Source organism: Oryctolagus cuniculus, chromosome 5, assembly GCF_051225735.1.
Source record: "Oryctolagus cuniculus isolate XC-2025 breed Fujian yellow rabbit chromosome 5, ASM5122573v1, whole genome shotgun sequence".
NCBI lineage: Eukaryota > Metazoa > Chordata > Mammalia > Lagomorpha > Leporidae > Oryctolagus > Oryctolagus cuniculus.
In genome coordinates, this window is record NC_142871.1 from 20,458,460 (window position 1) to 20,486,337 (window position 27,878).

Below are 27,878 nucleotides of genomic sequence, written 5' to 3' on the forward strand. Positions count from 1 at the left end.
CAGATAAGGAAACAGTGGCAGGGCACACCTCCCAACTCCATCTAAGGACACACAGACCCAAAGTGAGGGAGTCAGGCGCACCTGTTCAAGGGGTCTCCTCAAAGGTTCTATTTAGTCATGGTTTTGTTGGTTATTCTTGATAAATGTCACACAAGTCTGTATGCTATGGGTTTATATTCATTCTCTCCAAGCTTACCTAACGCTATTGTAACAGCGACTGCTCCTGGATTTGACAAGAGACTGAAATCTGTACAAGGGCTCCCTTTTACTTGGCAGGACTCCAGTTTCGTCAGCTGCTGAGCAATTAACCATGTTAAATCTTAGACTCAAGCTCAGATTCCAACTACATGTGACCAACACTGACTTTAGCTCCAACAATAAAACTACCTAAGGTAGTTAGTGTAGCATGAATGTATTCTCTTAGGTCAGTGTTGTAGATTGAATTGTAGTCCTCCCAAAATCAGCATGTTGAAGCCCTAACCCCATTTCCTCAGAATGACTGTATCTGGAGATGCAGCCTTTAAATAGGAAATTACAGTAAGATGGGGTCCTATGGATGTATTCTAATACAATATGATTGATGTTCTTATACGAGGAGGCAATTAGGACAAAACACAAAGGAACAACTGTGCAAGGACACAAGAAGACGGCTGTCAGATCTGCAATTCAGAGAGGGGCCTGAGAAGAAGCTACACTTGCCACACCTTGACTGAACTTCCAGCCTCCCCAACTCTGAAAAAGTTGTTGTTTAAGCCACCTCATCACTGGTGTTTTGTTATGACAGCCCTATCAAACCAATACAGTCAGGAGTTAAAATCCATGTTCAACCCTTACAGGAATACACTGTAGCTAAGTGACATGCCTTCCATCAGTGGAAACAGGAATTGAGCTAATCACCCCGGTAGCAATGTAGCAAAGTTTTTCAAACCAAAGCCTGAGGATGCAGGGTAAGGGGGGACACAGTGAAAGGGCTGCCAGTAGCTCAAGTGACTAGGAGCTCCCAAGGAGAGCATGGGAAAGAAGTTCAAAGAGGACAAAAGTATGCAGGTGCTTTGTGAAATAAATAGGTTTAGGTAACTCTGAAGGTTAAAGGTTCTTAATGATGTTACAAATTCCAAACTCACTGGCACCACAGGGAACCCAGCCCAGCCCTATGCTGCTTCTAGTGTGCCCCCTCCCATCGGCACCCAGAGGGGTCCCTTGACCCCTTGTTCTTCTTCCCTCTGAGACGTTGTGTATGCTATTTCATGCACTTATTCATTGAACAAATATTTGTTGCAATGGAATTATACAAAAGTTCATGAAATGGATGACCCTTGTAGAATTTACAAGTTCATTCTCTGCTCCACTGCCCAGTTTGTTCTATAGGACTGCTTAGTAAAAATATAAGCTATTATTCCCATCCTCATTACATTCAAAAGACCTTCCAATCCTCCCCTCAAAACTGACAGTACCCTCATTGGTGCTCCCAGAGGACTCCGTTTCTATTTTGGCATCCATGCCATGTTCAGACGTTACGCGCACAGTAGGCCCTTTATCTGCACGAATGGTTTCCTCTCTCTTACTTGTGTCCCAATCTCATCTATTTATAAGGATATCAATCTTACTGTATCAGGACCCATCCTTATGACCTCATTTTACTATAACTGCCTCTAAAGGCCACAGAGATCCAAATAGCATCACATTCTGAGATACTGGGGGTTAGGACTTCAAGATATTAATTTGGGGAGGTAGACACAATGCAACCCATGAGTCTTTCAACCTTGGTCTCAAAATACTAAATGGGAAATGCCAAAAATAAACAATTTATAAATTTGTAATGGTGAACCATTCTGAGCAATGTAATGGTATCTCCCGCTGTCCTACTCTGTCCCAAGAGGATGTGAAGCATCGCCTTGTCCAGCATGTCCACGCTGACGCATCACCTGCCAGTTAATCTCTTAGTGGCTATCTTGGTTCTCTGACTGGCATGGTATCACAGTGCTCAGGTCCTATAAAACCTAAGAGCACTGGTGCTGGCAATTATATTAGAGGTATTATTACAACTATTCTACTACTAGGTATTATTGTCAACCTCCTGCTGTGCCTAATGGATAAATTAAACTTTATCCTAGTTATGTATATAAAGTGAACAGCAGCATACATAGGATTCATAATTATCCACAGTTTCAGGCATTCCCTGGGGCTCTTGGAACATATTCCCCATGGATGGGAAACAACTGTATTTGAATAGGTATTTATGGATAGATGGATTTGTGTGTGTGTGAATGTTCTTCAAGATTCTACATTCCATTAGAGCAAAATTGCTACCAAAGTCAACTTTGAGTTGCCTTCATCTATCACTTAACAATATTTTGCACATTCCTGATATTCAGTAAATACTTGTGATTGTAATTAACAATAATAATAATCAGGTAACATGCTAAGTGCAGTACAAGGCTCACCAAACCTAAGCTTAAAATCCTCTAGATTGGCTGGCGCCGCGACTCACCAGGCTAATCTCTGCCTGTGGCACCAGCACACCAGATTCTAGTCCCAGTTGGGGCGCTGGATTCTGTCCCAGTGGCTCCTCTTCCAGTCCAGCTCTCTGCTATGGCCCGGGAAGGCAGTGGAGGATGGCCCAAGTGCCTGGGCCCTGCACCCGCATGGGAAACCAGGAGAAGCACCTGGCTCCTGGCCTCGGATCAGCACGGTACACCGACCGCAGCGGCCGTTGGGGGTGTAAACCAACAGAAAAAGGAAGACCTTTCTCTCTGTCTCTCTCTACCTATCAAAAAAAAAAAAAGCCTCTAGATTTAGAATGTTTTCCCAGCAAAAACTGTTCCCATTGCTTCTGTGCATGGTCACACTTTTTCTCTGAACTACAACCAGCCCAGTTCATCATGACTGAGCTCTGCCCCATGAATTCAATTCTAGCAGGACATTTGAAGAGTGTGGTACATAGGTGATGTTGACCAAGTGTTAAACAGAATCCAGGAGTGCTCTCTGTGGTATATTCAAGGCTACCATCCAGAAGCTCAGACCCATACCTGCTCAATGGAACATAAGACTGGTATACTGATTGATGTCTTTTTGCCACCGAAAAATCATCTTGCTTTCTAGAAGGCGTGCTGACTTTTGTGGTTGTGTATGTGAGCATATCCACAGTCTGATCCTGCTAAAGAAGCAAAATGCGTTAAACACTCTCAGGGGCATTGGCAAGTGTCAGTGCCTACCTCGTACAGGTTGGCAAAGGCTTCTTTCTTCATCAGACTTTGTGAATAGGCAAGTCTAGTTTGCTCACATAGTAAGTAAACAATCACAGGGCCAGCAACAGCACTGTGGTGCAGTAGGTTAATCTTCCGCAGGCAGAGCTCACATTCCATGTGGGCACCGGTTCTAGTCCCGGCTGCTCCTCTTCCCATCCAGCTCTCTGCTATGGCCTGGGAAAGCAGTAGAGGATGACCCAAGTCCTTGGGCCCCTGCACCCACATGGGAGACCAGGAAGAGGCGCCTGGCTCCTGGCTTCAGATTGGTGCGGTTCCAGCCGTTGCGGCCATTTCGAGAGTGAATCAATGGAAGGAAGACCTTTCTCTTTGTCTCTCCTTCTCACTGTCTGTAACTCTACCTCTCAATCACAATGGTTCAACAGTAATTAAAATCTAAACTACTCAAGGCAGGCATTTGGCCTAGTGGTAAGTGCCTGCGTTTGAGTCTCAAGTCCGGTTCCTAACTGCAGCTTCCTGCTGATCCAGACCCTGGGACGTTGTGGTAATGGCTCAAGAAATTGGGTCTCTGCCTCCCACACAGGAGACCTGGACTGAGTTCCCAGCTCCGAGCTCAGCCCGTGCAGATCAGTAGCGGCATTCAGGGAGAGATCCAGCAGATAGCAGCTGGAAACTCTCTGCCTCTCCAATAAACAAATACAATTCTTTGATTAAAAATCTGGACTACTCTCTTTAGAAGGCTGAAAAATGTGGTTTAAGTTTGACCTTTGCTTTGAGAATAATAGCAATGCCATGTCACAAGTGGGAAGGCATTGGAATTGTATCCCTGTAGCCTGTGGCTACCAACACTTTGACTATCTAGTCCGAGAATTTACTGAAAGCTCAAATACTACTTACACAGACCCCATTCTTTCTGAAAGCTATTTTGCCTCTTGCATTAGAGTTTCCAATTCCAAGCAGGCCGTACTGGCATCAGGCTGGCCTCCACCAGAGAAAAGGCTCACCATCACCTCCTCCATACATATCTTTCCCCTGTCACAGTGGATGCCTGGCTCCTACTCCATCTTCTGCTCTCTGCAGGTCCCAAACACCTCTGCAACAAAGGGTGTCTCTCTCTATGCTCTTCCCTAGCTGTAGTTTAGTGTAGTTCTTCCCTGGCAAGTCTTATCGTGGAGTCAAGAAGGGATTTCTCAATTCTCCAGGGGCATCTTCTGTGTTTGACAGACCCTTCACCCTGGATCCGCAAGGATAGGAATCTCTCCACATTCCCATCTCTTCTACCCGTGAATGAGTGCTGATCTCCACCTTGCATTGGTCGTGGGTCTTGAATCCAGCTTGCTCTACCCTACATTACATCAGTTCATATCCCAAGCACAAGTGGATCTCTCAACCCTGTCCTGGTGCAGATAGGATTTAGCCAGTGCTAGTATGCAGCTGGAAGGGCATGTTTTCTATCTCTAACCCAATAGTAGCTAATCTTCACCTAGGTCAAGAGTTTTAATAGGTTTCTTGCTTACTCTCTTCCCATAATGGCTCCTATGTCCTATAACAGAAAGTCCCAGGCACTGGTGGATTTGTGCCTTACTGGTGTTTGGTCACCACTCTCACATCTTCCCACTGATGGGGCTCTCTGATTTCCTGCACTGCCCATAACTGTTCTCATGAATTCCCAGTGGAAGCCTATGTTAAAGAACTGGCAAGTGGGTACAGACCCTTTCTGTGACTGGAGGTTCCTAAGAATTTCAAATGATCATGCTAGCACCTATTAGGAGTAGAAATTCAGAAGAATGTCAATTGGCTTGGATGGTCACAAATCCTGTCTTTTGCACTACCAAAGACTAAACAATGATGTACCTCTTTTCTTCATGGAATTTAGATCACCTGGATGCCTTCACAACTCAGGTCTCTGAGAGGATAGAAAAATTCATGATATTATAGATTACCCATTTTGTCATTGTTGAAATAGACATAACAACTTGCAGCTTTCTGCACACTAAATGAAAACAGAACTCTAGATTTTTAATATCATTTTAAAACAATCCTCTAATCCTATAGGATACTACAGTTTAACCAAATGCTTTCTCTTTATTTTGAAACTCCCCTTTCTTTTTTCCCAATATAACAAAGACATTATTCAGTCTGTCAGTCTTTTGTTCACACTTAAATGGTCTGAAGGTATCCTAGGCCTATTCCCATTAAAACACACATGCTTCACAGATACAACATGGGCCCAGTCTTACCGGAACCATAGAACATGCTAGCTAATTCTTCAAAACCGTTAGCTCCCCTTCAGATTTGAAGCCAGGAAAGGAGAATGATTTCCCAAGTTCATAATTCCTATTAACTAAATGCCAAATGTTTATTTTAAATGTTAGTTGCAAAATAAGAGCATTCAAATACATGACTTTAAGCAAAGGGGATACTTATTAAAAATAGCAAATAAACTGAAAGTTACATTAGCAGGGCTGGCACTGTGGCATAACAGGTAAAGCCACTGCCTGCAGTGCCAGCATCACATATGGTTCAAGACCATATTGGTTCAAGACCCAGCTGCTCCACTTCCCATCCAGCTCTCTGCTATGGCTTGGGAAAGCAGTAGAAGATGACCCAAGTGCTTGAGCCCCTGCAACCACATGGGAGACCTGGAAGAAGCTCCTGGCTCCTGGCTTTGGACCGGCACAGCTCCAGCCATTGCGGCCATCTGGGGAGTGAACCAGCAGATGGAAGACCTTGTGCTTTCTCTCTCTCTGCCTCTGCCTCTACCTCTCTGTAACTCTTGCCTTTTAAATAAATAAATAAACCTTTAAAAAGAAAAAAAAGAGAAAGAGTTACAGAAAGGAAAAGGCAGAGAGGCAGAGAGAGAGAAGTCTTTCATCTACTGATTCACTCCCCAAATGACCACAACAGCCAGGGCTGGGCCAGACCAAAGCCAGCAGCCAGGAGCTTCCTCTGGGTCTCCCATATGGGTGCAGGGCCCAAGGACTTGAGCCATCTTCTGCTGCTTTCCCAGGCATATTAGCAGAGAGCTGGTTCAGAAGTGGAGCAGCTGAGACTCGAACCAGAGCCCAGATGGGATGCTAGTACTGCAGGTGGCAGCCTAACCTGCTATTGCCACAGCGCTGGGCCCCACATCTTTGAAATTTTAACAAATCAGTATGCTTTTTCTTTAAGGAAGAAAAACAACAAAAATGTCTAAGACATGTCCATCCCCTATCTCACACATATTTTGTACCAGCAGAAAGACAGTTGCTAGAGCTTACGGCAGAATTGCACAGTGATAAGGACCACGGGGTCTGGGGTTGGTACACCTGGTCCTCAAATGAAGTTAGCTGATTGTGTGAATTTATGTAAGTTACTTACACTATTTATTTAAAAGATATATTCTTTTGAAAGGAAGAGAGAGAGAGAGAGAGAGAATGAATTTTCCATCTGCTGGTTCACTTCCTAAATGACTGTAATGGCCAGGGCTGGACCAGGCTAAAGCCAGGAGCCCAGAACTCCATTTGGATCTCCCAAGTCCTTGGGCCATCTGCTGCTGCTTTCCCAGGTGCATTCACAGGGAGCTGGATTAGTAGTGGAGCAGCCAGGACTCACATTGGTACCCTGGTATGGGATGCTGGCATCGCAGTCAGCAGTCTAAACAGATGCACCACAATGCCAGCTCCAAGATAAACTCTTTAGGCTTGATTTTCTCCACCTATAAAACAGGAATGGAAAAATAATCTCTACCCCAGAGACTATCATGAGGCTTGAATAAAATAATGTAGGGAAGCACTGTTCACATATAAGAAATATAAACTTACCTCTTGGGTGAGAATTTGGCATATTTAAGACTGCTGTCCTAAGTATCTGAGGAAGTCACCCACAACAGTAAGCTGTTGCTAATTTGTGCAATTCTGAGTTAAAAAGCAAATCTACTTGGGACTAGAAAATATATTATCTTTCTAAACACCATGGGGAGAGGGTAGGAGGCTGGTCAAGCCAACAGAGAAGTCCCCTCTAGATGTGAAAAGGAAAACAAATCTCCCCATAATTAACTAACACATGGCTGAGTGAAGAGTAAGTCAGATTACCACAAGGAATGAAAACAAAGCACAGTGACAAGGTTTTTGGAAGACAGCTTCAGTTCACTGTTCTAGGAGCTCTGGTTTTATCAATTTGCCTCCTATCCAAACAAAAACAAAAACAAACAAAAAACCCCTTTCCCCATAAACCACTTTTAAAATAATTTAGTATTCATCCAAAATCAAGTCTATTAGATGTAGGTGACAACTCTGTCCCATGTCAATAGTGCCTGAGGGGCTGGCACTGTGTCATAACGGGTGAGGCTGCCACCTGTAGTACCGGCATCCCATATGGGCGCCCATTCAGTTCTGGCTGTTCCACTTCCGATCCAGCTCTCCGCTATGGCTAGGGAAAGCAGCAGAAGATGCCCAAGTCCTTGAGCCCCTGCATCTATGTGGGAGACCCGGAAGAAGCTCCTGGCTCCTGGCTTCAGATCGGCCCAGCTCAGGCCGTTGGGGCTATTTGGGGAGTGAACCAGTGGATGGAAGACCTCTCTCTCTCTGCCTCTGCCTCTCTGTAACTGTCTTTAAAATAAATAAATCTTAAAAAAAAAAAAAAAAAGAGTGCCTAGGTTCAATTCCCAGCTCTGGCTCCTGACTCCAGCTTCCTGCTAACACAGACCCTGGGTGGCAGCAGAAAAGGCTCAAATAGTTGAGTTGCTGCCATCCACGTGGGAGACCTGGATTGAGTTTCCAGTTCCTGGCCCCACCCCTGGCTCAAGTCCACCATGGCACACATTTGGAGAGTGAATCAGAGGATGAGGTATATGTATGTGTGCCTGTTTCTGTCTCTCTTGCTCTCTCTCTCTCCCCTGCCACCACTTCTCAAATAAAATTAAAATAATAAGAAGACTGTACTTTCCTGTCAGAGAGCAGATCCAGTGTAACTCGGCCACTCAAGTGCATCACTTCCACAGTGTTTTAATAAGTGATCAGAAGATCAGTTCCCCACCATTTTCAAGGGAAGTTAAGTCCACATTTGGAATCCTATCAATAAACACACGGACCCAAACTGCTATGCCAAAAAGTGGCAGTAAAAACTGATTGGAAATGACACTGCAATAAAACTCAAAGTTAATGTCACCAACCTAAATTCAACTCCCTACCATCTCTGTGATGCAGTAGGTCTCCAAAGAGTAAATTATTTTACATACCCTCTGGCTCAGCTCTAATCTATAATGGATGCAATAGGCATATCCTGATTTTTTTTCCCTACTGTGCAAGTCTAAGCAGGCTAGAGATACAGGGGCTTTGTGTGACTACAGATGGCAACGAATCCCATCCCTTCTTCAGATGCCTATAAATGACAGTGGCCTGGCTGTAATTAACAACTAACCAAATTATCCATTTCTCCTTTCACATTTAGGTGGGGCTACTTTGTACTTTCACCTGATCCTGCAGAAGTAAGCCCTAAGAACCGCTCCATGGTATTTTATGTAAAATACTTTCTCTTCATAAAACTCATGTATAGCTTTATTACTTTGTGGCCATGAAAATATTGCTACTACTTAATGCAGTACTCTTTTTGTCAATCAAGAGTTTCCCAGAGGGGCACTTCATAATATTGCACAGTTCCCTTCCAGGTTGATACATGGTTCCCTTAAAGTGGCTACATCTTTATTGCATGATTGATGGCTTGCTGGGGAAGTGTTGGGTCCATCCATTTCTGCAAACTCAGCTGAGTTCAGTACCTGAGTTAGGTATTTTCTCCAGAATTGTACTATTCCTGCACCCCCATTTTAAATCCTTGCTTCAATGACCTTTTTAAAAAATCTCCATCTACTTGACCTTTCAGCGAATGCTTAAAGGCAAATCAAGGGTTTGTTAAATTAATATTTCTTGTAGAGTTTTCCAATTTTATCTTTGTTATACACTATGTTGCCATTGCCATGCAAAGCCAAACATTCAAATGAAAATGAAGGCCACTTCAATTTCTTTTATAGGGGTTTTCCAATTTGACAAGGCATCTGGCAAGCAGCTCCTCTCCACATAGTCCACTGAAAGGTCTGGTGCAGGGTGGGGGCAGGAAGGGAGCCGACCATCCATAGGAGAGGAGGGGAAAGGGATGAACGGACAAGCAGGAGGGGGAAGGAGAAGAAAGTATAGAATTTGAGAGGTATTTCCTGAACTGCACTGAGAAAAAAGCCCCTCTGCTGTGAAAACAGTAAAATCAATAGGGATTCCAGTTAACTCCTTGCCCCTCTCAGAGTCTCTGCCCCTGGATCAATAACAGGAAGTCTACATGAGCCAGGAAACTAAACCATTACCACAACCACCAGCTGCTGTCTTGGAAGCAAGCAGGCTACTCAGCCCAAGCCCCAGTGCTACCCCATGCCTCTTGTGCTTGCCTGGACAGAGGTGCAATGTCCCAAAAGCTACAGGTGGGAAGTCCACTGTCTTGATACAGTGACAATCACTGTCATGTGGTTACACAGCTTAAGGTAAATATAAGCATTCATCATGGGAAGAGCCAGGTGTCTGACCAGTGGTTCAGCTACCACTTGGGTAGCCCATATCCCATACTGGAGTACCTGGTTCAAGTCCTGGCTCCTGCACTTCTGATCCAGCCTTCTGCTAATGGGCACTGGGAGGCAGGAGTGATGACTCAGGTACTGGGTTCCTGCCACCCACGTGGGAAACCCAGGTTGATTTCTGGGCTCCTGGCTTTGGCCTGGCCCAGCCCTGGCTGTTGTGGACATTTGGGGAGTGATTGAGGTGACAAAGGATCTCTCTCATGCTCAGTGTCTCCCTTGCTCCCCACCATCCATCTCTTTCAAATAAAATGAAAATAAACATTTATTAAAATGCTTCAGTTTTGAAAACATTATTCATATAAAAATAGGTAACAGAGATTTTGATAATTATAAATTCTTTTTCTCACACTGAAGTTGCTTCAAAAATCATATTTTTTCACTCTAGCTATGCAAGAATGGGTTGATAATAGGAAATCCATTAATGCAATACATCACAGCACTTGGCCCCATGGGACAAAATCCTTTGATTATTTTTAAGTTGTTGAAAGGTATCTTTTTTTTTTTTATCTTTTATTTAATGAATATAAATTTCCAAAGTACGACTCATGTGTTACAATGGCTTCCCCCCAATACCGTCCCTCCCACCCACAACCCTCCCCTTTCCCACTCCTTCTCCCCTTCCATTAACATCAAGATTCATTTTCGATTATCTTAATATACAGAAGATCAGCTTAGTATACCTTAAGTAAGTATTTCAACAGTTTGCTCCCACACAGAAACATAAAGTGAAAAATAATAGATGATTTTTTTTAAATGATGATGAAATCAGATCAGACCTATTGTCATGTTTAATCCCAGTGAGAGTCAAGTTGGGAATTGATAATTTCTTTCTTTTTTTTTTTTTTTTACAGAAGATCAGTTTAGTGTACATTAAGTAAAGATTTCAGTCGTTTGCACCCCCATAGAAACACAAAGTGAAATATACTGTTTGAGTACTCGTTATAGCATTAAGCCTCAGTGTACAGCACGTTAAGGACAGAGATCCTACATGAGGAGTAAGTGCACAGTGACTCCTGTTGTTGACTTTACCAATTGACACTCCTGTTTATGGCATCAGTAATCTCCCTATGCACCAGTTATGAGTTTCCAAGGCTATGGAAGCCCCTTGAGTTCTCCAACTCTTATCTTGTTTAGACACGGTCATAGTCAAAGTGGAGGTTCTCTCCTCCCTTCAGAGAAAGGCACCTCCCTCTTTGAAGACCTGTTCTGAAAGGTATCTTACAACATCATTTCCAATAAAAGTTCCTACAAAATTAGGGAAGGAAGTATGCTTTCTTACATCATGAAGACCATATTAGAATAATAGCCAATGACACAATGACAGCAAAATATATGTAGTTTCCAACAAAATTTGTAATGTGACAAGAATGCCCAATCGTCATTCTTATTTAATAATGCTCTATAAATTCTAGCTAATGCAATAAAACTGGAACAAAGAAATAAGACCTACAATTCTTATGAAGTAGGGGATAAAATTATTGTTTATCTGATGCACCAAAATAAAGCTCAGATGGACTGGAGTGTTAAATGTAAAAATTAAACCAAAAAATTAATAGGAGATATAAGTATTAACTGAATTTGGACTACATAAGGGATTCATTAGGATAAAAGCAATTACAAAAATAGAGATTGGTCCTCTTTACTTAAATTTTAAAAAGAAAATAAAAAAGAAAAACCTAAAAGGCAAATGACAAATTTTGTTAAATATTTTCAATGATTATACCAGGTAAAAACACTGTTGTTGTTCTTATTTAAAAGAGGTTTTCCAGATTACAGAAAGAACATTCTAAGGCGGTCAGACCGGGCGGTCAAGGTGCTGATTAAGATGCTTGCATTCAACATCAGAGTCCTTGGGTTCACACCCAGCCCCACTTCTAACTTCAGCTGCCTGCTAATGGGTACCTTGGGAGGGAGTAGCTGATGGGTCAAGTGGTTAGGTCTCTACCACCCATGCGGAAGATGTGGATTGAGTCCCGGCTGCCAGCTTCAGCTCAGACTGCCCTGGCTGCTGTGGGCACGTGGAAACAAATCAGCAGATGAAGCACGCACTCTCTCTTGCTTTTTCTCTATCCTCCCACCCAATAAATAAAAAATAATTTCATTATGTAAAGAAAGAAAGAAAAAGAACATCACACCCCCATCTCAACAGACAGGAAGGACATGAACTAGCAATTTAAGATAAGGTCTTCATACTGAGAACACTTCACAATCACTAAGTTATGTGTAATGCTATCAATTTGAGCCAGATATTCTGAGGTATCACTGAGTGGCATTATTAGTATCAAGCATTCGTTGAAGGTCTTTGCATATACTGCTTCAAAGATTCATCAAATAATCTAAGAAGTAGATAATATTAGACTCATTTTATATATGAGGTATTTCAGATTTAGAAAGATTAAATAACTTGTCTGAATGTATACCCTGTATACTTTTCCAGTTGGGAAAAATTTGCTTAAAAATTACTGGTGAGTTAGGAAACATGATCATTTCAGATTTCTGGACATAGAGAAAAATCCATAAAATTTAAAGTACAACACAGCCCTGTGTTGTAATAGTGATTTTTTTAACTTTTATTTAATGAATATAAATTTCCAAAGTACAGCTTATGGATTACAATGGCTTCCCCCCCATACCTTCCCTCCCACCCGCAACCCTCCCCTTTCCCGCTCCCACTCCCCTTCCACTGACATCAAGATTCATTTTCAATTCTCTTTATATATGGAAGATCAGTTTAGCATATATTAAGTAAAGAGTTCAACAGTTTGCACCCACATAGAAACACAAAGTGAAAAATACTGTTTGAGTACTAGTTATAGCATTAAATCACAATGTACAGCACATTAAGGACAGAGATCCTACATGAGGAGTAAGTGCACAGTGACTCCTGTTGTTGATTTAACAACTGACACTCTGATTTATGGCATCGGTAATCACCCTAGGCTCTTGTAATGAGTTGCCAAGGCTATGGAAGCCTTTTGAGTTCACCAACTCTGATCATATTTAGGCAAGTTCATAGTCAGAATGGAAGTTCTCTCCTCCCTTCAGAAAAAGGTACCTCCTTCTTTGATGACCTGTTCTTTCCACTGGGATCTCACTCGCGGAGATCTTTCATTTAGGTCATTTTTTTTTTTTTTTTTTTTTTTTTTTTTTGCGAGAGTGTCTTGGCTTTCCATGCCTGAAATACTCTCTTGGGCTTTTCAGCCGGATCCGCATGCCTTAAGGGCTGTTTCTGAGGCCAGAGTGCTGTTTAGGACATCTGCCATTCTATGAGTCTGCTGTGTATCTCGCTTCCCATGTTGGATTGTTCTCTCCCTTTTTTATTCTATCTGTTAATATTTGCAAACACTAGTCTTGCCCTGATTGGCTACAACTAACTGAGCACCAAAGGGGAAACCTGTTGAAGTGAAATGGACACTATGAGAAACAGTGACTTGATCAGCTCTTGTCCTGACTGTTGATGTACAATGTAATACTTTGTCCATTTTAGTATTTTTCTTGTTCTAGTACTATTGGTTGAACTCTGTAATTAACACACAATTATTCTTAGGTGTTTACATTTTAACTGAAAAGTGATCCTTGTTAGGAATTTGGAAAACATGCTGAGTGAATAAGCCAGTCCCAAAGGGACAAATATCATATGTTCTCCCTGATCGGTGACAACTAACCGAGCACCAAAAAGGAAACCTGTTAAAGTGAAATGAACACTATGAGAAACGGTGACTTGATCAGCCCTCACCCTGACTGTTGATGAACAACTTAATACGTTATCCCTCTTAGTATTTTTTATGTTTGTTCTACTTAATATTTTTGGTTGAATACTGTAATCAATACACAATTCTTCTTAAGTGTTGAAGCTTAACTGAAAAGTAATTGCTGGTAAATATAAGAGTGGGAATAAGAGAGGGAAGAGATGTGCAATTTGGGACATGCTCAAGCTGACTTGCCCCAAACGGTAGAGTTAGAAACATACCAGGGGATTCCAATTCAATCCCATCAAGGTAGCATGTACCAATGCCATCTCACTAGTCCAAGTGATCAATTTCTGTTCACAATTGATTATTTTCTTCAAAACAAAGCAACTCCCAAAGCAACTAAGAGTGGCCTAAGACCAACAGAAAATAAGCAAGTACCATGAATAGGTAACACATAATTACAATATAAAAAGCCACAAACATAAAATTATACAAACTTGTAATGTAAGAAATGTAATTCAAAGAATGAAACTCTATGTCTCAAACATGACATTTTCAAATAATGAAAAAATTTCAACAGTCAATAACAACTTGGAGAAGAAAATAAGGAAATGCTGAAATTAATTATATTAAACTAATGCCTTAATATTAAAATCACTTTTTAGAGGAGCGATTAGGGAGATGTTGGTTAAAGCTTCAGTTAGCCAAGTTCTAGACATCTACACACAGCATGGTACCTAAAGTTAATAATAATGTACTGGACACTGGAAAATTGCTAAGACGTTAGCTCTTAAACATTCTCACTACATAAATACAGGTGGTGAGGGATAAGTTAAATAAATAACACATAGTACACCACAAAGATACATAAGTTTACCTTTTAAAATTTTTATTAATATAATGAGAACAGATTTTATGTATTTCTCTCCTTCTCCCTATCCCTCCCTCAACCCTCCTTCTTCCTTCCTTTTTTTTTTTCTTTAATTTTCACAGAAACAAGTTTTATCTTAATAAAGTTAGGGGAATAGAAAGAGAGGGGAAGATAAAGCAAGTTGCAGCAAATTCAAAAAAGTTGAAATTATAATATGTATCTTTTAGGAACATAATGGAATGAAGCTGGAAATCTACAATCTAAGAATCTCAAGAAAATATGCAAACATATGGAGACTGAACAACACACTGAATAAACAGTGGGTCATAGAAGAAATCAAACTACAAACAGCTATAGGACAACAAATGGAAAAGCTAAAAGAAATGCATAGATTCCTGTTTATTGCAGCTCAATTCACAAAAGCTAAAATATGGAATCAACCTAGATGCCCATAAGCTGATGACTGGATTAAGAAAATGTGGCATGTATATATGTATGCATGTATACATGTATGTATACATGTGTCTATATGTATATAGACACATGTATACATGTGTCTATATGTATATAGACACATGTATACACACATACATATATACACACATACACACTATGGAATATTACTCAGCCATACAAAAGAATGAAATCCTGACCTTTGCAACAAAATGGATGCAACTGGAAACCATTAGACTTAGTGAAAAAAAGCCAGTCCAAAAAAGACAAACACTACATATTCTCCCTTATCTGCAGTAACTAATAGAGTACAAAAATGTGTATAATTATTTGCATTGCAATCTGCATACACTTATTCCTGTGCATAAACTATTGAGAGGAAATGGCTTAAAGTCTAAATTAACTTAATTATTTTCTAGTAACCACACAGGAAATATTGGTTCTATTTTATTGAAAAAAATTCTGAATGACTATGACATAAAAAACCTGTATATGGGTGAAATGGTCATTTTTCCATTCAATTATTATTTATAACCTTTGTCTTTATTCCCACTAAATTATGGTCTTTTTGCTTTTTACTTGTTAAACTTCTTAGTAAAATGTTTAGGCTTTTTACTATAATGTTAATTTAAAATTTGTTATCTCAAAAATCAAAAGAAAAAAGAAGAAGGAAATAGCGTGGGAGGGAGAGAAAGGGAGGGAATATCATTATGTTCTTTGACTTGTATCTACAAATCATATTGAACCTGTTAAAAATAATTAAAATAAAAATGAAAAAAAAATAAACCAAAGTTGGGAATGGGTTGGCATTGTAGTATAGCAGGTTAAGCCTCTGCCTGCAACACAGGCATCCCTTATGGGTGCCAGTTTGATTCCTGGCTGCTCCAGCTAATGTGCCTAAGGAAGCTGCAGTAGATGACTCAAGTGCTTGGGCCCCTGCACCCACATGGGAGACCTGGAAGAAGCTCCTGGCTACTGGCTTTGGCCTGACCCAGCCCTAGCCATTGCAGCCATTTGAGGAGTGAAGCAGTGGATAGAAGACCTCTCTCTTGTTCTGTCTCTCCTCCTCTCTATTTAACTCTGACTTTCAAGTAAACTTAAAAAAAAAAAAAAAAAACTCTAACAAATAAATAAATAAAGTCATGGAAAAGTCATTTTTCCAAAGAGAACTTCTGACATAGGAATGGCCTTATCCTTATCCAATAATAGTATGATGTCAGTTTTGTGCACCTGTGCAAAACAGATATTCTTACACATAAAGGATTCCTTGTTTCCCCACAGATTTATATATTTATTAGAAAGGAAGATTGACAAAGAGAGAGGGAAAGAGAGACACAAAGAGATCTTCCATCTATTGCTTCATTCCCTAAATGGTACAATGGCTGGGGCTGAGCAAAGCCAAAGCCAGGAGCCTGGATGGAACTCCGTCTAGTCTCCTGAGTTGGTAGTAGGGGTCCAAGCACTAGGGCCATACTCTGCTGCATTCCCAGGCACACCTGCGGGGACCTAGATCTGAAGTGGAGCAACCAGGACTCAACCTGGAGCTCATGTGAGATGTCAGCACCACAGCTGGCTCATGCCATTGAACCACAACATCGCCCTACATAAATGCCTCTTACAGAAACCTAATGCGATAGGAAAGGTTGTAATACTGACCAGTTTAAAGTTCCTTTCAGTCTGCTTCACTGTTCTCCAAACTTTCTCAATTCAGTGTGCTTCTTTCTGACAAGAATGTCTTAAAAATTTTGTTACAAACATAAGCACTTACTATCAGTAAGGAAATCTTAAATCTGTGAAGTTTTATAGCATTTACAAAGCAACTTCATACACAGTCGCCTATAATTCACACAAGTCTTCAAGGTAGATATTGGTACCATTTTACAGAAAAAAAATATATTTCTCTCAAACTAAGAAGATCACACTTCTTTCTACCTTGCAAACTCAGGGAAAAGCAAGGGCTTTACCCAGTTGCAGGGAAAGGGGGTCCTCAAAAACAAAATAAACCTTTTACATGACCATGCCCTCCCAGTAATTACAAATAATGTCAGTGCTAAAACACCCCTTCCAGAAAAAAACAAAATCTAAATGAGTGCTGCAGTTATTGTTGAGTTTTGATGTCTGTATATGAGCTGCAAAATCCCATGTTTGATCACACGCCTTCCCAGAAACTTTGTGTGCCACAAAGAAGGTTACTCAGAGACTCCCAGGTGCCCAGGTAGCCCCTGAAAACCACAGACCTGGTTACAAGACTCCTTTTCCAGAATAAAAGCTCCCATGTAAATGTAAAGCTCCCATGTCCACCTCATGATACTACACATCTCTGAATGAAGAAGTCCACTTGAAATAATGACAGCCCCATGATTTTATAAAAATGAAAAAAATGAGTTATTCCAGTTCTTTTACTCTGATATGATCACTGGGAGCTTTTATTTGCTTTGAAAATTTGAAGCAGTGAGAAGGCTACAAAGCTGCCCAAGTGTCATACTTGTTTGGGGAATGCAAACTCCACACTGTGAACTCTTCCTTACTGAATTTAAATACTTTAAAATTGAAATGTATTCCTTCTTTTAATTGGTATTCACTGTAAATCGTAGGAAGAATCAAGAATAATTATTCTGTATTATTAGGTGACTATTTTTTGGAATAGTTTTTGTTCAACAGAGGTGAAATGTGAAACAAGGATACACTCTGGATATCAGACTAGCAGTCTTATTATAAAGTTATGCTCTGGTCTAGGGAGAAAAATCTCAAGTCCTACAAATCTATTCATTATGATTTGGGTAAATAAAGAATACATACTGTTTTCCTTATTCTTCTGCCATGTTCCAAATAAGGCAAATCTTCTATTTGTATGTATAACTTCATGGAAATCTAACAGTAAGCTTTTTAGAGAGCATCAGACCATTTATTTCAATTAGAAGCGGTAATGAAACCTTTTTAAACTATTAGATGTCACTTAGTCTTTATGTAAGACAGATTGTATGCTTAATGCCTTTTGTCATGACCCACAGTTACTGGCCACTAATAGTTTTTATATTGACTAAAAACCAGGATTCCCTTCCTACTTCTCCCAGACCTCCCCGAGTCCCAGTCAGTGGCTGGTCTGAAATAGTATTTCTTAAAATTAAGAAAATAACTGATAGAGTAAAACCTTTTATTTCAGTACTCATAATGGTAACAACAGGCTTTTGTAACTGCCAAGGCCACGGTGGTATTTCTGGCTCTACACAAGTGATGACTTCAGGAAGCCATGCTCTATCAGGGTTCCTGGTACACAACCCTTCACCATGGACAAGGTCTCTCCAAACAGCCCCGAGAGCCCTTGTCTATGACAATACCATCCCAGTCAAGTCCACGCCCACTGGCTCCCTGCACTCAAGACATCTTTCTGGTGAACCAGAATCTGAACACCTCTATCATCTGAAAAGAAGTTCATTTTTATGGAAACACGTTTCCTTCTTTTTTCATCATATGCCTTACTACGCAAGAGGAAACTGATGAGGGCAGCCATACTAACATACTAACAGCCCATTGAATGCTGCACTGTTGGCTGGTGCCTGTGTATGATTTAGTTCCTGCCCGGGAGAGCTCTGGACATCTTTATGCCAATTACCTGATAGGAGAGACCATGACTAATGCCTTGTTCTTTGCAAATAACTAAGGAACTGACTTTTGTGTTTTGAAAAGCCTTTCAAGGAACTTTGACATTTTCAAATGTGAACAAATACTAAGAGCAAATTTTAAGGGCTTAAAAGCAGGAAGAGGATTCTAAATATCATAAAATCTGAAACTAGTTTGCGAGTCATTATTTTGTTGTCAGATTCCACTTTCCATCTCACATCTCACTCAGTGTCATCATTCTTAGTTGTCAGATTTGATCCCAAATTTATCACATTTACTCCAAACCAGACACACCTAGGCAGAATGAAGAGAGTCCAGAATGTTCTGTAGGCTCCGGAGTTCTAGAAAGGTTTTGAATAACAGCAACAATGTCATCTTCCAAGTGACTGGAGAACAACAACCTAATTCTAAAAATCTAAATTTTGAGATGTTTATTTTTAAAACTCACCTTCATTATAGTATCCTCAGGTACACAGAAGTAACTGGGTATCAATTTTACTAAAAATCCACCACTGATTTATAACCAAAGCAACCCCTATCATCAGGAATGTATCCAGGCCAACAGGCTCTGCCCTGCACAGGTGAAACTCAAGCACTAGAAAGGAGAATGAGGTGTCCAGGAAATTTCAGAATAGAAGTAGACACAGGAAAGCACTTCCCAGGACCCAGGCTACTCACCCAGCAATGGCGAGTTGTCCACACCTGTCAGCAAAGACCACACGGTACAGTTTGCTGTAGGCTAGCAGGGCCAGCAGCGCCTTTTCTCTGACCTACTGCAGGGACCTCTCAGTTCCCCAGCCTTGTGTCACAGTTCAGCCTGCCGGGGTCTTACTGCCTTTCCCTTCCACAAGACATCACACTGGTCCATTCCATGGGTGACATTGTGTGGACTGGACCCAGGGGGCAAGATGAAGCAACTGTTGTAGACGTACTAAACGACATTTTCAAGTCAAAAGGTAGAAAATAAACTTGACAAACATTCAGGGAGCCTCTACCTCTGCACAAAGCTTCCTAGTGTCCAGTGGCGAGCAGCAGGCAGAGCCATCCCTTCTAAGAAGAAAACTAAATTATTGCGTCCAGTCCCTGCTACAACCAAGAAAAGAGGTGCAGTGCCTAATGCTATCTTCGGATTTTGGAGGAATCATAATCCTCACCTGGGTTTGTTACTCCAGCCCCTTCACTGAGCGACCCAAAATGCAGCGGTGGGGGTAGGTGGAGAGCAGAACAAGAGAAGGCTCCACACAAGGTCCAGAATGCTCCACTGCTTGGGCCTTGTGACTGAATACAGCCAATGAAGTTTGAAGGGTCAGTGGCAGAGAGGGCTACTGTTTGGAGCTTTTGGTGGGCCCTACAGGGGAATCAAAGTGCAGGCCCTTCAGATCTTAGAGCAAGGCCCTACCAGCGTCATAATCTTGAACCTCTAGCCTCCAGAGCTGTGGCACTAAAATTCAGTTGTCTTAAACTCCTGGTTTCTGGGACTTAATTATAGAAACTTTAGGCAACTGACATAAATTTTGCTCTAGTAAGTCCACGTATGACATCTAAGTCTCCATAATGACCCTATGAGGGAGTCACACCTGTTGCCAATATTCATAGAGGAGCCAGAGGTGATATGGCATGGGGCAGAGATGGGACCTGAAATTTGCAGTGGTTCTGTGCTATACCCTTAACCACTGCACTACAGAGTCAGCAGGAAGGAGTAAGACAAATGCACAGCACTGTCCTTACCTGGATGGCTACCCCAACAGGCTACCCTTACTCAAAGAAACCAAGTGTTCCCAGCTTAGAAGATCAGCCCTGGCAGCTCGCAGCACACTGCTACTCAAGGCAGTATTAGGCATATGAGCAGACGATGCATAGAACACCCACTAGTATCTGAACGTCATCATAGCTTAATAAGTATTTTGTTAACAATGGCCAGCCCTCTAGCTCAGCTTGGACTTGCACAACCCTGAGCACCTCTATGCTGCACATGCCCCACCCCAATCCTGACTCTGCCTGCAGAGGTCTTCTATCTGAATGTCCTGCAGGAGTAGCGTTTTGGCTAGTTCTTCAACAACACTTAAGGAATGAGCATATTTTGATTCTAAGTTTCAGCATTACTTATCTTTCCTCATATTTTCACCAGAGTTGATCCTTAACATATGAAATAAATGTAAGCACAAAATTCTCCAACTCCTGATGTCTGCAGAAACAGCATTCGACTTGGAAGCGGCACAGGGTCAGGCCCTCCACACACACGCATAGTCCCCTGCAATCCTAACTGAGGGTGTAGTACACGGCACCTGCTCAGCATCTGTTAACTAGATGGACAGAAGCAAGAGTAGATAATGAAGGGACGGATAGATAGATGGACAGATGGGTGGATGGGCAAAAGGCTGTGTCCCCTTACGTGAACACTCCATCCACTCCATCCACTCCATCGATAGGAAACTGTAAGGAGCAGGAAGAAAGCAGCAGCCCCAGCAGCCTAACCCTCTTCTCTTTCTCCAGTGTTCCCATCAGGGACTGAAAACCAAAAATCCTAGAAGGATGTAGGCTGAGGCCACCTGAGGCTATTGATTGAGCTGGAGGAAACTCAAGTTTGCATTTCCAACATGTCCATGGTAATATCATGAAGGCAGAAGGAATTCTTGAGAGGAGGAATATTTACTGTCATTTCAGCTTCTGCCAAGACCCAAGGCAACCCTCCAAAGAATATAAGCATGTCTTTGCCAACCTCTTTCCTTCCATTTTAAACACTTCTTCTGTATCCTCCACCCTAACTCCCCACACAGAAGCCTTCAAGACACTTCGGTCTCCAAATGCCTTCTTCGCAGGCCACCTCTCCCATAAATAGCCTCATTACCCTCAGAGTCTTGATTCTTAATGAAATTCACACTAAGGTGTGAATGAACATTAACACTCCTGCAACATTATTAAATAAGGTTATACTAAAGCAAACACTTTTAACTGGTTGGCAAGGAGAGACTGTTCAGTAGAGAACCCATAATGCTCTTTACAGTCCAGTGCCTGCCATACCTACCCCACCCCCCATTCACAATCATGGACAAACTTCATGAGATGCTACAAAATGTAACCTGTAGCACAAACATGAAGAGTAAGGGTCCTCTCTAGATGTGTGTGGTTATTTGTAGCCCAATACAGTTTATTGGGTATCATCTATTACACAGTCATAAACATCAGATCAGCCTATGTAATATCAACACCATATTAACACAATATTCTCCTTAAGTCTCTAATTTTCCCATCTTCCCCCTCCCACTGGGACCCTCCTGTCAGAGAGGGGACAGCCTTCAGTGCAGCCCATGCACAGTTCCCAACTTCCTCCTCCTCCTGCTCTCCAATTCCCCTCCCTTGCAATGTCCTGGCACCACTCCCTCACCTCCTCTGGGCCCTGGCTCCACACACCAACGCTAAGCCTTGCTCCCGTATCTCTCACCCTTCAACACAAACAAACCTACAGCACTCTTCCCTCGATCCAATCTCTCTTCTACCTTGAGCTTGACTTCTATTTTCTCGGATGCCCTTAGAAAGTAGAGCATCTGTCTCCACCGCCATTGGTCTCACCACCGAAACCTGACACTGCAAAGCTTCGACTTCTCATCCTACTGGACCTTCTAACCAGTCCCCACACCACTGCTTCCTCCTGCTTCTCTGTGTGCCCTCTGAAGCCTCCCTGGGAACCTCCAGTTTCTCTGCCATCTCTCAAATCCTGGTGTCCCCCAGGGTTCTGTCCTTACCACCTCTCTTCTTCCAGAGACCAGAGTCTCAGCTTGAACGTGCTGACCTCTCCCAAATCTGTATCTTTTGCCCCAGAATCTTTGTTCCATGGCATATTCCCAATTTCTACCTACTCAACTGTGTTCAGTTACTCTCCATGCTGCTGACCTGAAGACAACATCCTTGTCTTCTGCATCCCTGGGATGGTTTAAACAGGACCTGGCTCTCTAAACTCATGCAGACCTTTAACTTACATAGTTTGTGGGCTGGCATTGTGGTGTGGCAGGTAAAGCCTCTGCCTGCAATGCCAGCATTCCATATGGGCATCAGTTCCATGTCCTGGCTGCTCCATTTCTGATCCAGCCCCTTGCTGGTGCCTGGAAAAAGCAGCAGAAGATGGCCCAAGTGCTTGAGTCCCTACCCACATAGGAGACTGGCATGTAGCTCTTGGCTCCTGTCTTCAGCCTGGCTCAACCCTGGCCCTTTCAGCCACTTGGGGAGGGAACTAAGGGGTGAACAATCTCTGTCTCTTTAAAAATAAATCAGTCACATAGTCTTATGCTATCACTTAATGGATTAATGGTTGATAGATTAAGGATAGAACTTAATCCAGTTACCATGTTTTAATTCAGTGCCTCGGAAAGTGATTGAATTCAGTTGGCTCTCAAGGGTGGAGCCCATGATTGAATCAGGTGATTTCATAAGGACAGACCACACAGAGAGAGCTTGCTGCTTCTCTACTTCCTGGCTTGCCACATGCATTCCTCCACCCTGCCCCACCGTTATGTGCAATCCAGGCCACTGCAATCCCTCCTGACACTGCAACAGTCTCCCAAAGTTTTCTCTGCCGCTGGAAAGGATCCCTCAGTGATCCCTTCTGCTCCAGAGACATCTCCGAACTCCCCAACATGAACTCAAGGCCAAACAGGAGCAGTCACAGCCCATCTCCCACTGCATCCTCCAGTCAGACAGATCCCTTTAAATTCTCATGGCATGCTACACCGTCTCCATTTGCAGGCCTTGCACACACAATGTACCTGGAACACTCTTCCCCTTAAGACTATGCTCTTCTTTAGGCTGAAGCCACTCAACCTTCAGCTCAGAGAAAATACCAACTCTGCAAAGGCTGCCACCGCCCCAGTCCCCTGAAAACTAGGTTGGAAGTAGGAACCTGCTCTCCACACAGTGTGCTTCCTGCCAAAGCAACTATCACATTGCATCCTTGTTCAGCCCATTTTATGTCTTCTCCGCTAGACCCTAAGTGCCCCTGCCAATGACAGTAACCTGCAGCACAACAGAAGGCATGGCACCCAGCACCTTGGCTAAAAAACTTAATATCTCCATTTCACAGAGGTAGAAGAAATCACAGCAGTCAAAGAAGCTAAATATAGTCCAGGGGAGGAACTTGTTTGATTTCAAGCCTGGGCTTTTTCCAAGCTCCTGCTTTTCCAAAGTTACAGTTTCCTTCAGAAAACAAAGAGAAACTTACCTTTTACTTACATTGTATTTCTTTTTTTTTCCAAAAGAGGAAGAAATATACTTTTACTTACATTTTTAACTCACTGATCTCTAAGCTCCACAACTTTGTTGGCAGAGAAAAAACTGAAGTCCTTTCAGACGATTCACAGGAAAATCCCCCCACCCCCTTTCCTCTGAAGAAGGCTCGCTCTTCCTATCCTGACCACTGCTGGTATAGCGCACTTGCACGCCAGCTAATATTCTCACCAATGTGCAAAATCACAGGGATCAGTGCCTGGCTATAACAGAAACTGAAGGCTCTCTACAGAGAATCCCAAATGCACAAAATGAATGTTACACATTCTGATCATGAGAGCCCAGGCGCCCAGAAAAATTATAATGTGGATCACATTTGCAAGACAAAGTCACAGCACTGCTCCTGGAGGAACAACTGCATTAGAAAACAAAGCCTTAAATAGTTTAAAATCCAAAACCTAAGAGGCAACACACATATGCAGCAAATCTGCAATGACCAACAGGATCTGGTCCTACACAGCTGTATGCTTGGTTTTGTGCCTATTAGTGATATTTTCATCTCTGTTGCAGTAGTTGGCAGCTGGAGCAGCAGGAGGGATGTAATGAAAACACTTCTGCCTCCCTTTCATTCTGTCATCAGTTCAGGAACACATATAGAAACTGAGTAGGGATGTATCTTTATTATCAAGCATTATTATCATGGGTTTTACATAAAGAAGACTTTTGACTCATTTCATGGAACACAAATAGCATAGCAATGCAAGTTGAAACTCCTTCTGTAAACTACTGACACAAATGCACCATCCCACCACTCATCCCTGATCTAGGTCGGAGTCCACAGCTCAAAGCCTACACTCACACATCACACGTCCATACCGTCCTTTTCTGCTTCTAAGCCTGATACTCAAGTCTGACCCCTGCAAGAATCAGAACCCAATGGGTTGCTTCCTGCCCACACTCTTGCCTCCAGCCCCGGGTCTCCCTGCCCTTTTGGCCTCATTACACAGCACCTTTCCTGAAGGCTACACAAGCCCTGGTGGCACTCTCTGTTCTCTTCCCAGTCAGGACTTGAATGGGCCTCACCCCTGCTCCTGGTACTCAGTTCTCTCAGCCTCCACCTGCTTTATTTCCTGAGCTGCGAACAGCAGGCACCTGATTGGCTCTGCCTGAAACCCAGCCTTTCTTTCAACAACTGCCAGGAGTCCCCGAATCCTCACTGCGCCTCCCTCTCATGCTGACGGCCAGAGCAAACGGTGCTCTCCACATCCCGGTTAGCGCACATAGAGCCGGTAACCAGAATACGTCTGTCAGGCCAGCTGTACCCCTGAGCTGCCTGCTTTACTGCCGCTTCATACAATTTGCACTCTCTGGCAGGTGATCTGATTTGCCTGCCTTATCTGCAAGACCACAGGCGGATAACATCAAACCCCTATATACCCATCCACTGTTACCTACTAAAAAAAGAAACAAAAACTTTCGCTAGAACTTCCTTAAATCCAAGCATTGTAAGCGCAACATAACAGGACAAAGCAAATGCAGGGCCCAGATGCCCACACAACATGGAGACCTCCCACATTTCCTTGGGGCAGGGCCTGGCTTCTCTGCCAGGTGAGTGTTTGCCAGCATTTTCTCCCGGGGTTCTTCTAAGTGTTCATTTGCAAGCAGAGGTGCCGATTTCCCCCAGGGTAACTCCAAGCAACCCCAGTATAGCTGTGTGTCTACTTCTCCGTCAAGTCAGGACCCTGGGCTCCCACCGCAAAGGTCACCTAAAGGGAACAGTGGGCGCGCTAGAGCAGGGCGCCTGTGTGCAACAGCACTTGCTGCTGCTAAGTATCCAAAGCCCACTCCACATTTCAGCATAGGGCAGCTGTGAGGAGGTCCAGCTTCCTTCCCGACGCTGCAGGGTCTGCAATGGTCTCTTCCTTCCTTGTCGCTCAACCCCTCTCCCAAACGCAGGTACACTTGGACTTCCTAGAAGTCCCCGTGCCCAGTGATCCTCATCTAGATCACTAAGAAGCCACGCTGGGAATGCACAGCCTTCCAAGACACGCCTGCGGCCCTGGCATCGCCAACATTTTTAGAACCTTATGACCTCCAGCAAACTTAAGGAATTTTTGTCAGGTGCCTTGGCACGTGTTTCCTGAACGCCCCCCACCCCCGCCTGCCCTCCTGTTCACCCCCGCCTGCCCTCCTGTTGGAGGTACACCTCAGAGACCTACAGCAATGAGAGGATTTGGGGGTGAGGAGGAGAAACTGATAACAACAGGTTGATTTCCACTCTTTAAAGAGTGTTCTCTAATTCCCTAGGGAGTGTCTCAAGGCTCAAAAAAGTAAAGCGGTCAAAAATACTGTGAAGTTTAACCATTTTTCTGGCACCGTTCAGACTCAAACACACCTACAGAGGGCACTGGGGATCCCCCCTGGGCCCCCAAGCCCAGCTCCTGACGGGTGAGCACCCCGGAGCCCGTGCCGGACTGGGTGCGGAATCTCGTGTTACCAACACACCGCGAAGGAAAGAAGGAGCCAATGCAGAAAGAAAAGAAGAGCGTCCCAGACACCAAAGCCTCCTGGCCGTCCCCTGGGAAGAGCTGCAAGCCTCGGCAGAAGCGGCTGCGCCGCGCCCCCTCCCGCCCTGCGCCCGGACCGCCGTGCGCCCTGGCGGCGCCTCCTTACCTTGCGGGAGTACGGGGGCTTGCTCAGGTGGATGCCATCGCGGACCAGCTTATCCCTAATCATGATCTTCAGCTTCAGCTTGGGGTAGCTCACCAGCTCCCTGGCGCGGGGGGCGGTCGTCTGGGTGCGGGGGTCCCCTCGGGTGCCCAGGGCTGGGCCGCCACAGCTCTCCCCTCGGCGGCCCGGAGGGACCGCGTCCACCGGGGACGCGGGCTGAGGCTGAGGCTCGAGCGTGAAGTAGAGGCCGGCGGCGGCCGCGTCCTGCTCCCGCAGCCGGCGCACAGCCTCCAAGATGCGGCGGCGGTGCGCGGGCGCCAGGACCCCGATGGCGTCCAGGTCCGGGTCCCCGATTTGCTTGCACACCTCCAGGTCATCGTAGCCATTGTCCACGAAGGACTCCGCGTACTGCGGGAGCTGCAGCGCTCTAAGCCACTCGTAAACTATGTTGGTGCACATGGTGCTGGGTCCGGGCGCCCGAGCGGCGCGGGCGGCACCAGTTCTCGCAACTTTTAATCCTGCCCTCGAAGGGGAAGAGAGAAATCGCAGTCAAGTTTTCCCGTGAATGCAAAGGCTCGGGCCGGAGACCGAGAGCCGTGAGCAGCAGCCCGAGGACGGCAGAAGCGTAAACGCGTCCGAGTGAATTCCCCAAGCAGCCGCGGAGCTCGCAGGCACAGGCGGCTGGGCCGAGCCGCGCCGCTCGACTCCGCTCCGCGCCGCCCCTGGTTGCGCCGCCGCCGCCGCCGCCGCGGGGAGGGGCGCGGGCGGGGGCGGAGGCGGGCGGGGCCGGGCACACCCCTCGACCCGCGCCTGGTCAGCGGACTTTCCCGCGCCGGGCCGGCCCCGGGGCTGCCCGCAGCATCCTGCTCCCCGGCTGGCGCCGCGGGCGTCGGCACGCGCGCCCCTGGCTGGGGAAGGAAGGCGGGTCCTCGGCGCACAGCAGCAGCCGCCCCGGAGCGCCGCGTCCTCGCGAGCGCCAGCCACGGCTGTTCCCCGCGTGGGGAGTGTGGCTTGTAAACTGCCGGCCTCCTATGGCTGTCCTGGATGGCGCTGTAATCCGACTTCGCGGGCCGTGGAAGGCGCCACGCTCACTTCTCCCCCAGCCCTCCTGACTCCGGCCTGCGTGCCCGAGGGCCACCCAAGGGCACGTCCCTGCCGCCGGCGCCGGGCTGGGCGAGGCTGCGGGGTCCAGGGCCCCTTTCCCCGTCTGGATCCCCGTGGAGTTCCCCCGTCCTCGGAACCCGCGCGGGCGGCGGTCTGGCGTTTTCCGTGGTCGCCTGCCCTGTGCCCGGAGCGGCGGCGCTGTGCCCCGGGCGGGTGGGTGGGTGGGCGCTATTCCGAGACCGCCCGCGTCCAGCCGGCGCGGTGCCCGCCCCTCCTCGCTGCAGCCGGGCTCGTGGGGGCGCGGCAGAAGCCGCTGCTGCCCGGCTCGCCTGTCCGGTCCTGGTCCCCGGGTCTGTGAAAGTTTGGGATGGGTTGTACTTGGTGCTCAGCCGGCGCGTCGCTCCCGCTCCCCCACCTGCTTTCTGCAGGGTCTCTCCACCCTTGTC

At 44.7% G+C, this 27,878-nt stretch overlaps 1 protein-coding gene across 3 annotated transcripts in view; it reads right to left on the reverse strand.

The window, feature by feature from the left end:
* Positions 1-27,086, reverse strand: part of SAMD5 (sterile alpha motif domain containing 5) — a 60,756-nt gene extending 33,670 nt beyond the window's left edge. For 2 of the 3 annotated variants that reach the window (XR_016233638.1, XM_070073465.2), the window contains exon 1: positions 26,332-27,080. Coding sequence is in view for 2 of the 3 variants with exons in the window: in XM_070073465.2 (XP_069929566.2) it covers positions 26,332-26,787 (456 nt within the window). In the remaining variant the exon portion in view is untranslated. Of the gene's footprint in view, positions 1-26,331 lie in introns of all 3 variants that reach the window. The other variant, XM_070073467.2, reaches the window with a different exon arrangement.
* Positions 27,087-27,878: the final 792 nt, after the last annotated feature.